The 15,286-nt window shown below is 35.5% G+C and overlaps 1 protein-coding gene across 3 annotated transcripts in view; it reads right to left on the reverse strand.

Moving 5' to 3' along the window:
• The window catches only part of PPP3CA (protein phosphatase 3 catalytic subunit alpha), a 317,625-nt gene that overhangs the window by 52,357 nt on the left and 249,982 nt on the right, over positions 1 to 15,286 (reverse strand). For all 3 annotated transcript variants that reach the window (XM_039468188.2, XM_039468189.2, XM_074396500.1), the window contains exons 7-8: positions 5,305 to 5,382; positions 2,741 to 2,835 (exon numbers count right to left, since the gene is read on the reverse strand). In XM_039468188.2, coding sequence (XP_039324122.1) covers positions 2,741 to 2,835; positions 5,305 to 5,382 — 173 coding nt within the window. The remainder of the gene's footprint in view (positions 1 to 2,740; positions 2,836 to 5,304; positions 5,383 to 15,286) is intronic.

The following is a 15,286-nucleotide window of genomic DNA, read 5'->3' on the forward strand; positions in this document are numbered from 1 at the left end:
GTAATCCTTACTTTAGCAGCGAATAATTGACTCCCACTCCCACATACTAAATACACTGTTAGCATAATAGCTTTAAAATGCTTCAGAAATTTTACATAAAAGTCTTCTGAAATTTTGCTTAAACTGAAGAATACATCCTTCTCTTCCCTATCAGTTTATCTTTTTTCTCTCAGGGGAATATTTTCTGTTATGAAAAGGTTCCCAAAATGAAACACTTCTACCTCCTTTCCGTCTATCCAAGAGAACACAGTCAAAGAACTACAAAATCTCAAAGTCACTGTTGTGCTGGTATCTGCTTTTTTTTTTTTTTTTTAAGTTCCAACCTTGTTAAATCAAACCATACAAAAAGAAGCAATACACAACTTATCTGAGAAATACGTACCGGTCTCAAGCAAAACTGCATTACCTAGCATTATGATGAATCAAAAGGGTCTAAATCTGTTTTTGTGGAGTAAAATTCCAATTTTATTCCTTTTTTACTGATTTGGTTTTCTTTTTTAGAAATTGTTGGTAAACTTGTAAGTACAGTACATGCTATTTAGTGATCAGTGTCTGGCAAGAAAATGACTTTTAGGGACATTTTCTTCCCTCAGTTTAATAGTAAAAAATCTTAATGCCATAGAACAATATAAACCTGTGTTTCAAAAAAATATATAAAAGTATATTTTATGTACTTTGGTAAATTATAGGATCATGGTGGGACTGGGATATGCAATATGACTTACTAAATTTTTGCATTCCCTGCAGGTATCTCAGGGCCTTCCCTGTGCAAGATTGAGAATCCTCATCCAGTCAAAGAGATTAGTTTTTATGGGTTGTATACAATAATTGTTTACTGTTTTAAAAATATTCATTGGCCTTGATACTATTCATTTCTCTTTCTAATAAAACATTCACTATTCTTTAACATCCAGATCATATTTTAACTTAAGGCTTTCTCTGACCATTCTAGAAAATTATCCCTTACCAAATATATTTAGTGTTTGACTCTCTTTGTTTATATTATTGGGTCTTATATTATTAATTAAATCACCCAAACGTCTTACTTTGTCAACTCTACAGGAGTTTTAAAAATCAAATCGTACTGTAACTATCAGCTTATTATTCTAGAGTCCTTTATGATCATTTGTTTCTAACAATCAAAGATTAACTCATAGATTCTTCACAGCTATTTTTCCACTGATTGTTTTGAAGGTGCTTGCAACAAAATTTTATTGCAGTGGTTTTCAAAATTCTAGGTAACATCAATTTTATTCAAATAAAATCATCTTCACTTTAGCAGTGAAACACTGACTCCCACTCCCACATATTTAAAAGCACGTGGCAAGCATAGAACATGTTTTATTTATTTATTTTTTTGCATTCTTCTTGGCATAGCCTACTAAAGGCAGCACTTCTTTCCTAGGAACTGCCTCCTTCCTCTTTCTCCCCCATGGTTATAACAAAAACTGCACTATGCCTTACTGAAAACCATGCTCCTTCACTACAGAGGAGAACCCACCACAGTCAAAATGGCAATGTCAAGGACTATATGGCTACAGCAAACACCATCCAGCAGATGTCATTCTCTGGGCTAGGGGAAAGTGGAATACATGAAGGGAAACAAAGGATGAAGGACAACTCAACAGGTGCTTGGGAATAAAGGTGGTCGAGGCCAGTATTAGGCATCCTGGACACCAGGCCTGGGCCAGGAAGACACCATCACATCTAATTTATGCAGGGACACGGCTCCTAATTCCAGGAGTTTTTAGAGGCTCAGAATCTAGGCTGCCTTTTACCACCCCTTCTGGGCCATAGTTGGCCTTATATATGTTATTTGACTGCTTTTTTCCTCTGTCTCCATTTCTCTTAATCTCAGAAAGCCACACTCGGACATGCTGCCTATATAATATACAGACTAATGCTACCTAGTTAAAGACTTTTTCACATTTTATCACCCATTCTTACACGTGTAACACTTTATAATATTTCCAAATAAAGAGATTACATTTATGAAAGAAGGATATAATGCATCCCTTACTCTTTTTCTTTTCCCTGTAGTAAGTAATAATGCCCTCTTGTTTTTGTGTTTCTTTCTGGTATGGAGTTTCAGAAAGGCGGCACAGGACACAGAATCAGACGTGGATTTGAACCTAGTTCATTACTTCCTAATTAAGTGACCTTGGACAAGGCAATTAACCACAGGGACTCTCTCTGCATATTAAAAAAGGAGGAGGTAGAGTGGCTAATAATATTTACCTTGAAGTTTACCATTTTTTTTTTCAAGAAATGAACATGTACTTGCTTAGCATATGAACCGACTCATGATAGATGCTTAATAAATGCAATTCAAATTTGAATTTCAAGCTACTGAGTTTATTTTTTGTTTCTTTTTCTTGATCCTTTCCATCACCATCACACTTATTCTATTTAAATCCAAATCTTTTTAAGAAGCATGATTTTGGATTACTTCCAATTATTATTTCTTTTAAAGTCTGTATCTACCAGAGCAGCAGCTGTCAACCCTGTTAAGAATTAAAATGTCCTAGAAAACATTTAAAAAATTAACAGTGCATAAGCCCAATCTCTGACCAAATTTGAATCTGTATCTTTGAGGATAATCACAAAGTGTGCATCAAACAATAACTGAAAAATAAAAATAAAAAAGACTGGTTAAAAATACTTAAGATCAAATCAAAATAAAACTGAGAATTATTGCACACATTACATAATACTGAAAAGGGGTTTTAAAAACACTTACCTTTATTATTGTACACATCTAAGTAATTTGGTGCTGAAAAAATTGTAATTAGAGAAGGGAAGCCTGTTGTTTGGCTTTTCCTGTACATGCGGTACCTAAAAAGAACAGATACAGTTAAAACAAAGGTAGTATGGAAAAAAGATAATATCAAATCATAGGTTTAGAAACAGAAAATTAAATAAGTCAAGTTCCATTATTCAAAGAGCCTCCAATGATGTAACACTAAATAAAAATTTCTCTCTAAAGTCTGTAATACACAGGTGGTTAATACATTTCAGGGACGTGGGCATGAAAACATGCATTCATATGTAAAATTTCCAAACACGTATTTTCTAAGATAGCAAACCTCAAGAGAATGTGGAATTCAGTGGAAAATCATAATTCATTTCCATGTGTTCGACAGAGAACAAAGGCTGATTAGTGCACACAGATACTTTGTACCCACCAAAATTTTCAGACGGTTGCCAACTTTGTTGCCATAAAAAAAACAAATAAACTGAGCAAGATATAAAGACTTGTCACTAATAACCAGGCCAATTATCTGATAAATCCACAACATTCTGTAAAGATTATATATAAGCATTTCACCTAGACTAAGTTATTTTCTTTTAAAAGAATATCCTCTTAAATCTATGAATTTTTACAAATTGAAGCTGTTTCTATTTTAGAATTTTATTTATTACCAATCTCTGCTGGTGTCTACAGGTCAAAGATTATTGTCTCAGCAGGGTAATATTTAATTCCTCAGTAATGAAACAGAATAGTCACAAGAACTTTTGAAATAAACCAACGATCCAGTTATTAAGATAGAAATAATTAATAGTGTAACACTTTAGTTCTCAATTAAAAATACAGGTGACCCTGGCTCATTTACATAAGGATAAAAATGTATTTAATGACTTCTGTGTACCCGATTTTAGGAATATCAGTTTAGAAATACCCCTCCAAAATAACATTTTACCATTTCTTCATTGATCTGTGTCATTTATTCCTGGTAGACTAAACCATGCCTAATACGGTTGGGTTCTAAAAGTAACTCAAAAAGTACCTTTAGAAAGATAAATAGCCACCTAAAATTTATAATTTTAAAAACACTTTTGAGTCTTCTCTTTTTGGAACTTGGTCATACTTTATTCCCCAGAAGAATATGCCCCTTAAAAACCTTTTAAAAATGTTCCAGAAGTATGTGTTCTGATTATGGGACTGAGCTTTGCTATGGAAAAAAAAATCCATGTGAAAGACAGTTACATTCTTAATCCTAGTACCTTGACTTTATAGACTAAGGATGACTATGCCTACTTGACAACAAACAAAAACAAAGAAACTGGATGACATAATCTCAATTTTTCCAATGAATCAATCAACTTCTCATTTTAAACGAAAATACTTGATATTAACTGATGCACTTAACATGCCTGCAAGTAAGCCAACGGTTACGGGTATGTGGTGCAATTAGGATAAATCTACCAAAAATGGGCAGTAAGCCAAGTGGAACACTCAGCCAAAATAGCATGGTGACACCACTGCCTTGATGAGTGAGAAAAATTATCTGAAGACCTGATTGGTTGGGTATAATAACAGGTTACTTCAAACATCAGCTACAACACAGTGAGTACATAATATTGGATCCATTCACACCTGTTGACTGATTGCTTGAAAACAGCTAATTGTGGAAAGAACTTGGTATCTGCCTTGATTCAGGGGCATCATAGACATGGGCCTCCTTCAAAATGGAGGTATTTATATTCCTAATTTCAGCATACAGGTTATAACAAGAAGAGCTCCTACTTCTCAGAAAACCTAGACTATCAAGGAATGAGTTTAATTATTCAAAGGCAAACAATGCCTTTCAGCAGAGCCTACTGGAAAATGGATTAGATCTCAAATCTTAAAATTAAGTATTCTAGTTTCTCCCAAATGTAGATTTAATACACTATTAAAGTGAACCTCTGATATTTCAGAATTTTCTAAACCTTCAAAATTGTTCTACATCTTAAAAACTTACCTAATGAGATAAAATCAACTTAGGTAATCATTTGTTAGTTAGAACATAAACTTTTCCGTTTTTTAAAGATGTCCCTATTTTTTTCCCTTTAAAATCAGGGATTTTACAGGGATCAGGAACGGTATTTGGGATCAGGAATGGTATTCTTTAAAATAAAAGTAAAATGTGCAATATCTATTAAATATTTATGTATAATTCTCATTCACATTGTCAACTAAGACTGAAAAGCAGCTGGTAATTTACTCTCTTATATGACAGTGTAAATGCAACAATTGAGGAGTAAGAGGAGGTGCCCTTACAGTGCATGAAAAATCAAGCTGAAAATGGACTTGCTCAAGCTAAAGATGGAAGAACTGTAAGGGAGACTTTATAATACATCTGCAGCCATTCATTCCCTAGTACTCTGTCGTATCTGTGTCATCCAACAGGAGATAATTTTAAGCTCTAATTCCTTTTGGGAGTGAGCCTGGTAAAAGGGAACCTGCAGAGCCTAAGCAAAGTGTAGAAATTCTGGAAAATGGACAATGCATGGTTTTTATAAGGGCTCAAAGCTGCTCACCCTGCATCTTGGGCTTCATGGGCTCGAAGTATAGATAACAAGTTATTGTGCTGTAAGAATTCACATACAGCTGGGTAACTGCCAGAGACAAAAAGAAAAGAGAAGCATCTGTTATGAAATCATCAGGAGTAGCACATTTATCTCTAACATCCAGATCTATGTGACCGGATCAAAGATAATCAAACATACATCATTCATGAAACAAGCCTCTTGACTCTAAGGCCAAGTTGATCCTTGTGGTAGAAAAAGCATCTATAACTGTACTTTTTACATAATCAGAAAGGGGTTGAGGTGTGTGAACTGGGGGTGAAATATAAGCTATTATATAACAATATTAGGAAAGTGTCTACTCAGAAATATCGATTTTTACAAGTCTACATTTAAAGACAAAGTGAACAACATAACAGGATAATGAATTTAAAATATGTCTCAATTTTCTCAAATAATGCACCATTTGTGCCTATGTGCACATGCATGTGTATATAATAGAGATAACTAAGTTTGGAGGCAGAAGGGAATACATATGCTCTTTTCTGCCTCCTATTTTTGTTTCTATATCATATTGAACTATATTTTGGACCTTGAATAAATCTCCCAGATTTAAGACTCTTCCCATATGGTGGGAAATCACATTATATCTAACATTATGGGTACATTAAGATGATTATATCATTCAAACCCTAAACAAAATTATGAATATTTACAAGGCTTTAAAATTTGTCCTTTAAATATGACCAGCAGAACTTTAAGACTTAATCTTAACTAAATAAAACATCCAAGATACAATTGTTGTGTTTGCCTTTTAAGAGTCTCAAACTCAAATAACTTCATCATAAATAAAATTTAAATCACAAATTAAACTTGAAAAACCTTTTATAGTCATTATGTCTCTGATCTAAGAATTTCTGATGAAACAAATGTATAGTACAAAAATAAATTTTTGACAATCCTAAGCAAGATACAGAAAACCGATACTCAAACTGCAAATATTCACTAGAACTTAAATTATATGCCATTGAAAACATTCGTCAATTATACAAATAGCACTGCAGGGAAATATTCTAGTAGTGTATGCTACTGAAATAATTTATTAGAAAAGATAGTTTCTGTGTTACAAATCCTCTGAACAACAAGGAAAAATACCATTAAGATAACATACAGTTGGCTGGGTGTGGTGGCTCATGCCTATAATCCCAGTACTTTGGGAGGTTGAGGCGGGCAGATCACCTGAGGTGAGGAGTTTGAGATCAGCCTGGCCAATGTGGTGAAACCATGTCTCTACCAAAAATATAAAAACTTAGTCAGGCATGGTGGCCAGAGCATATAATCCCAGCTACTCGGGAGGCTGAAGCAGGAGAATCACTTGAACATGGGAGGTGGAGGTTGTAGTGAGTCAAGATAGTGTCATTGCACTCCAGCCTGGTGACAAGAGTGCAATTCTGTCTCAAAATACAGACAAACAAACAAAAAAACCCCAATAACATACAGTTACAGAGATATTGACTATAACAAAGATTCTTTGGCAAAAGGGATCTGAAGCTGAAAACAGCCTCTGCTCATGTGCCCTTGTGTGTGTTTTGAAGAGAAAGAGAGAAAAAAGAGGAGATAACCATGCAGCCTCCACTTCCTAGTTGTTCCCAGTCAATTCAGTAAATAAAACACCTAACTGATGAACATGAGTGTATCTTAGAAATTGGAGAGGATGGCCCAGTCTCTGCATGGAAACATGCTGATCTGGTACCCAGGATCAGGTGTTGACCAACATGTGTCTTCAAAGGCTTCTGTTTTCTGCTTAAAGAAAAAGTGAACACACGACCTTTTCAGGTAAGTGTGTGTCAGAGAAAAAAAAAAAAAAAAGAAAAAAAGAAAAAAAACACTTTACTTTCAGAGATAACTGGTTGGTCTTTCAAAAATAGCAGATTTGTTTGGTATATATTAGCAAAAAAAGACCCAGTCAAGGGGTGGCACAGAATAGGTTCTCAATAAATATTCCTTCCTTATCTTTTTTCTTTCTTTGAGGCCTTTACTTAAATTTCTTTGCCTTTTGCAATGCCTCTGTATAGAAGTATACTGTCTCATTACCACTGTCAGACAGAGGTTGCCTGTGAACATCTGTCACTTTTTTGCCCTTGGCAAATGACTTGGTTGCTGCTTCTTATTTGACCCTTTGGAACAACTTACACTAGTCTTAAGAAAGAACAATTTAAAAATATTTTCTTCACACTAAGTTTGATACCCTTATGTTTTTAAGCTAAGTTTTCCCATGAAAATCTATACCTGATTTTTTTTTTTTTTTGAGATGAAGTTTTGCTCTTGTTACCCAGGCTGGATGAAATGGCATGATCTTGGCACATGGCGACATTTGCCTACTAGGTTCAAGCGACCCTCCTGTCTCAGCCTCCTGAGTAGCCAGGATCACAGGCATGTGCCACCACACCTGGCTAATTTTGTATTTTTAGTAGAGATGGGGTTTCTCCCTGTTGGTCAGGCTGGTCTCAAACTCGTGACCTCAGGTGATCTGCCCACCTGGGCTTCCTAATGTGCTGGGATTACAGGCGTGAGCCACTATGCAGGGCCTATACCTGACTTTTAATGGAAATCTGAAAACAATAAAATTAATCAAGTAGCAATTTGCTAGGTTAACAGAATTAAGTGAAGAGTATTTGCATTATTTACTTGGAGGGAATTCATTTTGAAGAAAAACTAGAAAATTTAAAAAAATATGCAATCAAATACTCAGCTTTTCAAAGAAATACCAACATCTTCCTCATAAACCCAGAAAATACTTGAATACTATCTAGATTCCCACTGTTGGTGAACTACCTACTTAGGATATACAGAAGTTTTTAATAGTATTAGAAAAGAGAAACAAAAAACTCTGTAACACTTTATGTTCTTTAATGGAAATGATCACAAACCACAAAATGTTTAAGCTGAAAGGCACTGTGTACGTGCACAGACACAGACACACACACACACAGAGGAAGGGAGAAAGAAAGACAGACTGGCAGAAAGACGGATTGCTAACAGCTAAACACCACAGAGACATGAAAAAATCACTTATTCCTCAGGAATTTATCAGAAGCCTAGTGATGACTGTTTCATTTGTTAGAACACACTATTCGCTACAGGGAGGTGTGGTATAAGTTCAAGACATGGTTTCCGTCCTGAGGGTATTTATTATCTATATGGAAACATAAAACATTGTAAAAGAATTTTAATGAAACTACTGAAGAATAAAACACATCACAGATAAAATAGAAGTTTTATAGAGACATTATAAAACAAAAAAGAAAGCATCTGAAATTAATCAGAGAAATCTTTTCAAAAATATTTTCTCTTTTGTTTTATATATAAACGAGAATGATGCATGCAAATCAGTAGACAGGAAAGGGGTTAGAATTCTGCCCAGAAAAGGAGATGGATAATTGGAAGCTGAGTGAATATGAACAAAGGTAAGGAAGGTAGAAAAGAAAAAAACGTAATAAATGGTAGAAAAATGGGCTTGGCAATAGAGGAAATAGTTACTATTAGATTAACTCTGTTTATTCTCTTATATTTGTCTCTGTATCAATTGAACTATACTTTAAACCTTGAATTAAATCTCCCAGATTTAAGATTCCATAGCCATGACATAGCTAGTGGGCATTATTAAATTTTTAAAAAAATGCTTTTATGCAGTTATAGATACTTTCCCTGTATAGTTTTTCCTCCTGAAAAGGTCTTCTTCTGCCAAGTCTTAGTTAAGTTATCACCTATGAAGCATTCTCTTTAAGGCTATCTCACCTAAGGTGTACACAATTGCTATATCCACTGTGTTCCCACAATATATTTATCTAATATATCACGTATCATGTTGTAGTATAAATTATGTTTATAATTCTGCGCTCCAGTAATAGTGAATGCCTTAGGAGAGGAACACTGCTTTTTCATTTGCATTTTCCTATCTTAAAGGCTTAGCAGCAATCTGTCAGTTTACTGGAGCTTATACTCAATTGCTGAAGTAGTCTTAACAGGGGCAGTCAAGCAGGTGAGAGATGGAAAGGGTTTCTTTCTCTCCTCCCTCCAAGCAGAGGCAGGCAGCCTGCAATCCCCTGCTAAGATAAGGGGAGGAAGCTACAACCTCTTTGGCGTCCTTATCCTCTTCCAGATCTAGTAGCAGGGAAGCCCCTGCCCAACTGTTAAATACCTCTTTTGCTTCTTGGGGCCTGGGAATGGGTACTTAGTCCCAGGGTGTCCTGGGGCTACTTGGATGCTGTCAGGCCTATCTTTTCCTAGGACTTGCGGTGTTTCTTTTTTGCTCCAGGGTTCTCGATCTAATTTCATTTTTGCCCAATGGGGATCAAGTCCTAAGAGGCCAACTCTTCCTGCCAGATCTTTTGCAGAATTTAAGTTCTGGAGTGGCAAGCAATTTTTATTTAAGGCAAAGTTTTTATTAAAGTAAAACTTCTATACAGAAAAGGTAAAAATCAACTTGATGATCTTTCACAAAGTGAACAGCCTTGGAACCTGCACTCAGATCAAGACACAGAACATTACCAAACCTCAGAAACTACTCATCTCTCTCTTAGTGTCACCTCCTCTCTAAAGGTGACTGCTATCCTGGCTTACAGCATGGCAGATTAGTTTTCTCTGATGTTGAACTCTTATTTCAGTGGAATCATATAGTATATACTAGTCACTAATTGACTTCTTCCACTTGCCATTATACTTTGATCTTCATCCATGTTGTATGTACAGTTTTGGTTAGCTCATTCTCATTTGCTGTATTTGTTGTATAAATATATTAGAATTTATTATTCATTCTGCTAAATGGATATCTGAGTTTTCATTTCTTGGCTCTTATGATTAATCTTGCACATGACTTTTGATGCACTTAGAGACACATTTCTAAAGGATATAAAATAGGAGTAGAATAGCTTGGTAATATGAATGTTTAGTTTTTAACAGATAGTGAAGCAGCTAAATGTAATTTGGGAGTAGAAATAAAGTAAGATCAGGTGACCATCTCTGCAGAATTCCCTCTGTTACTTTCCATCACACTTTGATGATGCGCTGCTTTCCTGCCTGCCAAAGTCTTCCCCAATGACTCTGGCTGAATATGTTCTACTAATACTTTAAAACTCAGATCTGCTAATGCCTTCATCATGAGTAGTTCCTTGAACCCTAATCCATCCCCGTTTGGGGTTAGGACACCCAACACACGTACTCACACACTCTCCCCCGACTTTCTCTGTGTGGAATAGCCAGCACATTTATCATGGTGGCACTGTTGACTTTGCATTTTACTTGTCTGTTTCTGCTTCATGGTCTCTGCTACTAGACTGTCATTTACTTGAAGGCAGGGACTATACTACAGTAAGTGCTCAGCCAATGTCTGTTAAATAATTGAATGACTGAAAACATTCTCAAAACAAAAAACAAAATAAAACAAAAAAACCCATAAATGGAACAGTATGCATTAGGCAGGGGAAGGAGGGAGGATACTAATGAAATTGGAAGCAGAGAGCTCAGGTGTGATTTCAATAGACTAAAAAGGAAGGTCTTGAACTCAGAGTGGGAAAGAGGACAGGCAGCATAGTTTAGATGCTAGTGATATTACAAAGATGTGATTTTAATGTAAGAGGAAAAAGCAAAGATACTTGCTAGCCTGCATGACTGAGAGAATGAACAGTAAACAAAAAAGAAACGAAAACAGGAGGAATTTTCAGTGGGGATTAAGCAAGCGGAAAAGTAAATAAGCCCTTTCAGGCAAGGTGAGTTTAGGTTAAGGTGAAAATGGAATATCTAGATACGAATTTCCAGCAGACAACTAGACATATAGGAATTGAGCTCAGGAAAGATAAAGAGATGAAGTGAGGTAGACATAGATTCAGTAATTGGGCATAGAGTTTACAGTTTACAGTGAATTTAGGGAAGTGGGTAGAGGTGAAGTTCCTAGGGGAAGGTGTGAAGAAAAAAAGTAAAAAAGCAGAAGGAAGACAAAATAAGAGGCATCAGGAAGAGGCTGGGATCACCCTGATAAGTCAGAGGAGAATCAGGATATGTAAACAAGGAGGAACCAGAGGATTTCAAGATCGAAGGGGCTGATAAAAGTGTCAACTACTGCAGAGAAGCTGGGCATCCTGAGAAGGCTACTGATTTGTGAGCTGCCACCTGGAGCTTCTAAAACACTTCAAAAATCACTGTCAAGATATCACTAAAATTTCAGAACTTAGAGGAGCTTCAGGATGTCTAATTTAACTCACTCATTCTGAAGCAAGGTAAACTCAGAATACAAAGCTTTTATGATTCATCCAAGGCAGAAACACAAATTGATAACCAAAATGCCAAATCCAGCTGCTAGTTTTCCTTGGTCCACATGAAATGAAAATTTGTCGTGATCCTCACTAATATCCAGAATCTAACACTTGGCCTGCTCCAAGTATCTCAATTATCTGCCTGAACATTATAGGTATCTGAGTGTGCAAATTCTGGTCTAATTTAGCATTGGGGCAACATCATAGTTCTTATGGATTCTTTCCTCTCTGTCACATTGCCTATCTAACGTTAACTCAGGAACAGTGTTAATAAATTCTGACACATTTTTCTACATAACTTTATTTTATTTAAATGATGGCCGAGATGACATGTTAGACAGTGGATAGGGTGGCATAGCAAAGTAAACATGCAAACTACACATACAAATGTTAAATAAAACAGAGTTGTGGATCAAAATACCTGCCAATAACTCAAACTGGTAATTGCCACTAAGTTTCTCTACCAATTTCATGGCCTGCTTGTGCCCATCTAGATCCACTTTACAAACCACAATCCCAGAGAACGCCTTCAAACTTTCAAGACAGCACTAAAGTCAAAAGGATCAAAAAGCTGTAGGAGAATCAGAGGCATTTTTCTCCTCCTTAGATAAAACATAATCCAGACTGCTTTGCCATTTGTCAGTCTGTATGTAGGTCACAGATTTAGATATTCAGCTATTCACATAATCTGTACTTGCCATGGCTAAAAATTATTTATTAAGAATGTTTGAGACAAGTGAAATAATCATAATGTTGAAAACAAAAGAGAAAATGTTTAATTTTCTAATTATCCTCTATTATTAAAGATGGTAGACTTTATCCCTGACATAAACCCATCTGTGTCTATATATTTATAAAATAAAAAAGCCATAATATCATGTAAGTTCAGTATGGAACTCTGCTTAGAATAAAATTTGAACAGCTGACATAGAAAACTAATAGAATGCTATTCTATTATTAATGCAACAGAACTCAATATCAAAATCAAGAGTTTGAATTTTGTTTGATATTATGTTACTGAAGTACAACTCAGTGATGTCAAACAGGTAATTTAAACATCTAAGGTATAACTAGAAAGTTAACACTAGCTTTGGAAAACTGAACACATGGCTTTGATACACTTTAACAATACCAACTTTTCACTATTAAGTTTAAATATCTTTTATAAAAAATTACTCTCAAATTAATTACCGAAAAGAAATTTTAGGCTTTTCAGATGCCGTGTTTCTTTACTTCAGCCAAAACAGATTCATTGAACCAAATTTCCAAAACATAGAAGTGAACTATAAATTTTCAAATAAACATGCTTAGAACAAACATCTGTTAATATTCATATAAAGAAAACTATACTTTGATGCTTTATAATGCACACGATTTTCTATTCATTGACTTTAATTTCTCAATCACATCAACAGATAAAAAAACCTTTTTTTCTCCCATAATAAAAAGTTAGTATATGGAACAAGATGTCCTACTACTAAACAGACATCTGATCAATGCTTTACAAAAAGATACATGCTTACTCTAGAGGCAGAAGATACATAGCTGGATGTGTTTTACAGAATTCTTCCAGCCTTGCCATTAGCTTAGCTGCCAGGGCTGGAATTGGCCATTAACTTCAGGGAACAGCAGCTTAGGTTTTTAAGTATCTAATAATAAGAAGAAGAACAAGAAGAGGAGAAGGAGGAAGGAGAAGAGGAGGAAGAAGTATTCTAAAATTTGAAGAAGTATTCTAAAATTTAAAATTCTTGACTTCTTCATAACCTCTTTTCTCTTTCACTCTGGCAACGTTCACATAAGCTGCATGTATAATGGTAAGAGACTTTAGTGAAACTGAGGATGATGAGATGCGGGAAGATAAAACTGAGGTGACACATCCGGAAAACAGTGAAATCATGCAGAAACCTAACTGTGCTGTAGATTCCTTTCAGAAGCGTTCTGAAATGTCATGGAATGAGTAAATCCCTAGCGATCCGTAAATGTAAAAATTGTTATAAAAATATTTTCAACTTGGCTTATCAAAGTCCTGAAAATAAATATACTATGATTCCTATATACTGTAAAGCTATTCATTTTAATTTATACAGGAAGCCTCATAAACTTAAAAAAATGTAAGAATGACTTAAATTTGATTCATTTAGCCAATGAAAAGTTGTTTATTAAATTCAAGTTATGAAAACTGGTAAAACTTTAAAATGTGATTATATAATTGAATTTAAAAAATCAAGGTTGGTGTTGGATTTTTTTGGTATGGTTTTTGAAGCAGAATATATTTTCTAGTAAATTCTACTATCTTCTTCAGTAGACTCTTCACCCTCATATCACATGTAAATCTTTTCTGCCCGCAGAAATTTTTTATACAGGAATAGCTCATTTTATTGCACTTTGCTTTTGGTTTTGCAGATATTCTGTTTTTTTACAAACTGAAGGTTTGTGGCAAACCTGCATTGAGTGTCAATATATCAACACCCTTTTTCCAAAAGCATCTGCTCACGTCACACCTGTGCCACATCTTGGTAATCCTTACAATATTAAAAACTTTTTTTATCATTATTATATCTGTTATCATTATCTCTGATGTTACTATTATAATTGTTTTGGGTGCTGCCAACCACTCCCACATAAGATGGCAAGCTTAATTGATAAATGTTCACGGTGTTCTGACTGCTCTGGCCAATCCTCTATTTCCCTCCATTTCCTCAGGTCCCCCTATTCTGTATAAGACAGCAATACTGAAATTAAGCCAATTAATAACCCTACAATAGCCTCTAAGTACTCAAGTAAAAGGGACAGTTGTACATGTCTCACTTTAAATCAAAAGCTAGAAATGATTAAGCTTAGTGAGGAAGGCATAATGAGAGCTGAGACAGGCTGAAAGCTAGGGCTTTTGCGCCGACAGTTAGCAAAGCTGTGAATGCAAAGGAAACGTTCTTGAAGGAAATTAAAAGTGCCACTCCAGTGAAGCCACAAATGATAATAAGTGAAGCCATCTTATTGCTGATATGGAAAGAGTGTATTAATGGTAGGAAGAGAAGAAGATCAAATTAACCACAACACTCCATTCAGCCAAAGTCTAATCCAAAGCAAGACCTTTACTCTCTTCTATTCTCTGAAGGCTAGAAGAGGTAAGGGAGCTGCAGAAGAAAAGTTTGAGGCCAGCAGAGGTTGTTTCGTTCACGAGATTTGAGGAACAAGCACAAGGTGAAGCAGTAAGTGCTGGTGTAGAAGCTGCAACACATTATCCAGAAGATTTGCTTAACCTAACTGATGAAAGTAGCCACAATGAACAACATATTTTTCAATGGACAAAAAGCCTTCTACTGGAAGGAGATACTACCTGAGACTCATAGCTAGAGAACAGAAATCAATGCCTGGCTTCAAAGGAAAGGCTGACTGACTCTTGCTAGGGGTTAATGCAGCTGGTGACTTTAAGTTGAATCCAATTTTCATTTACCATTTTCAAAATTCAAGAGCTCTTAAAAATGATGCTAATTTTACTCTGCCTGTGCTCTATGAGTGGAACAATAAAGCTTGGATGGGCCAGGCATGGTGGCTCACACCTGTAATCCCAGTACTTTGGGAGGCGGAGGTGGGCGGATCATGAGAGTGAGGAATTTGAGACCAGCCTGGCCAGCATGGTGAAACTCCGTCTCTACTAAAAATACAAAAATTAGCTGGGTGTG

This window comes from Saimiri boliviensis, chromosome 3, assembly GCF_048565385.1.
Source record: "Saimiri boliviensis isolate mSaiBol1 chromosome 3, mSaiBol1.pri, whole genome shotgun sequence".
In the NCBI taxonomy this organism is placed as follows: Eukaryota; Metazoa; Chordata; class Mammalia; order Primates; family Cebidae; genus Saimiri; species Saimiri boliviensis.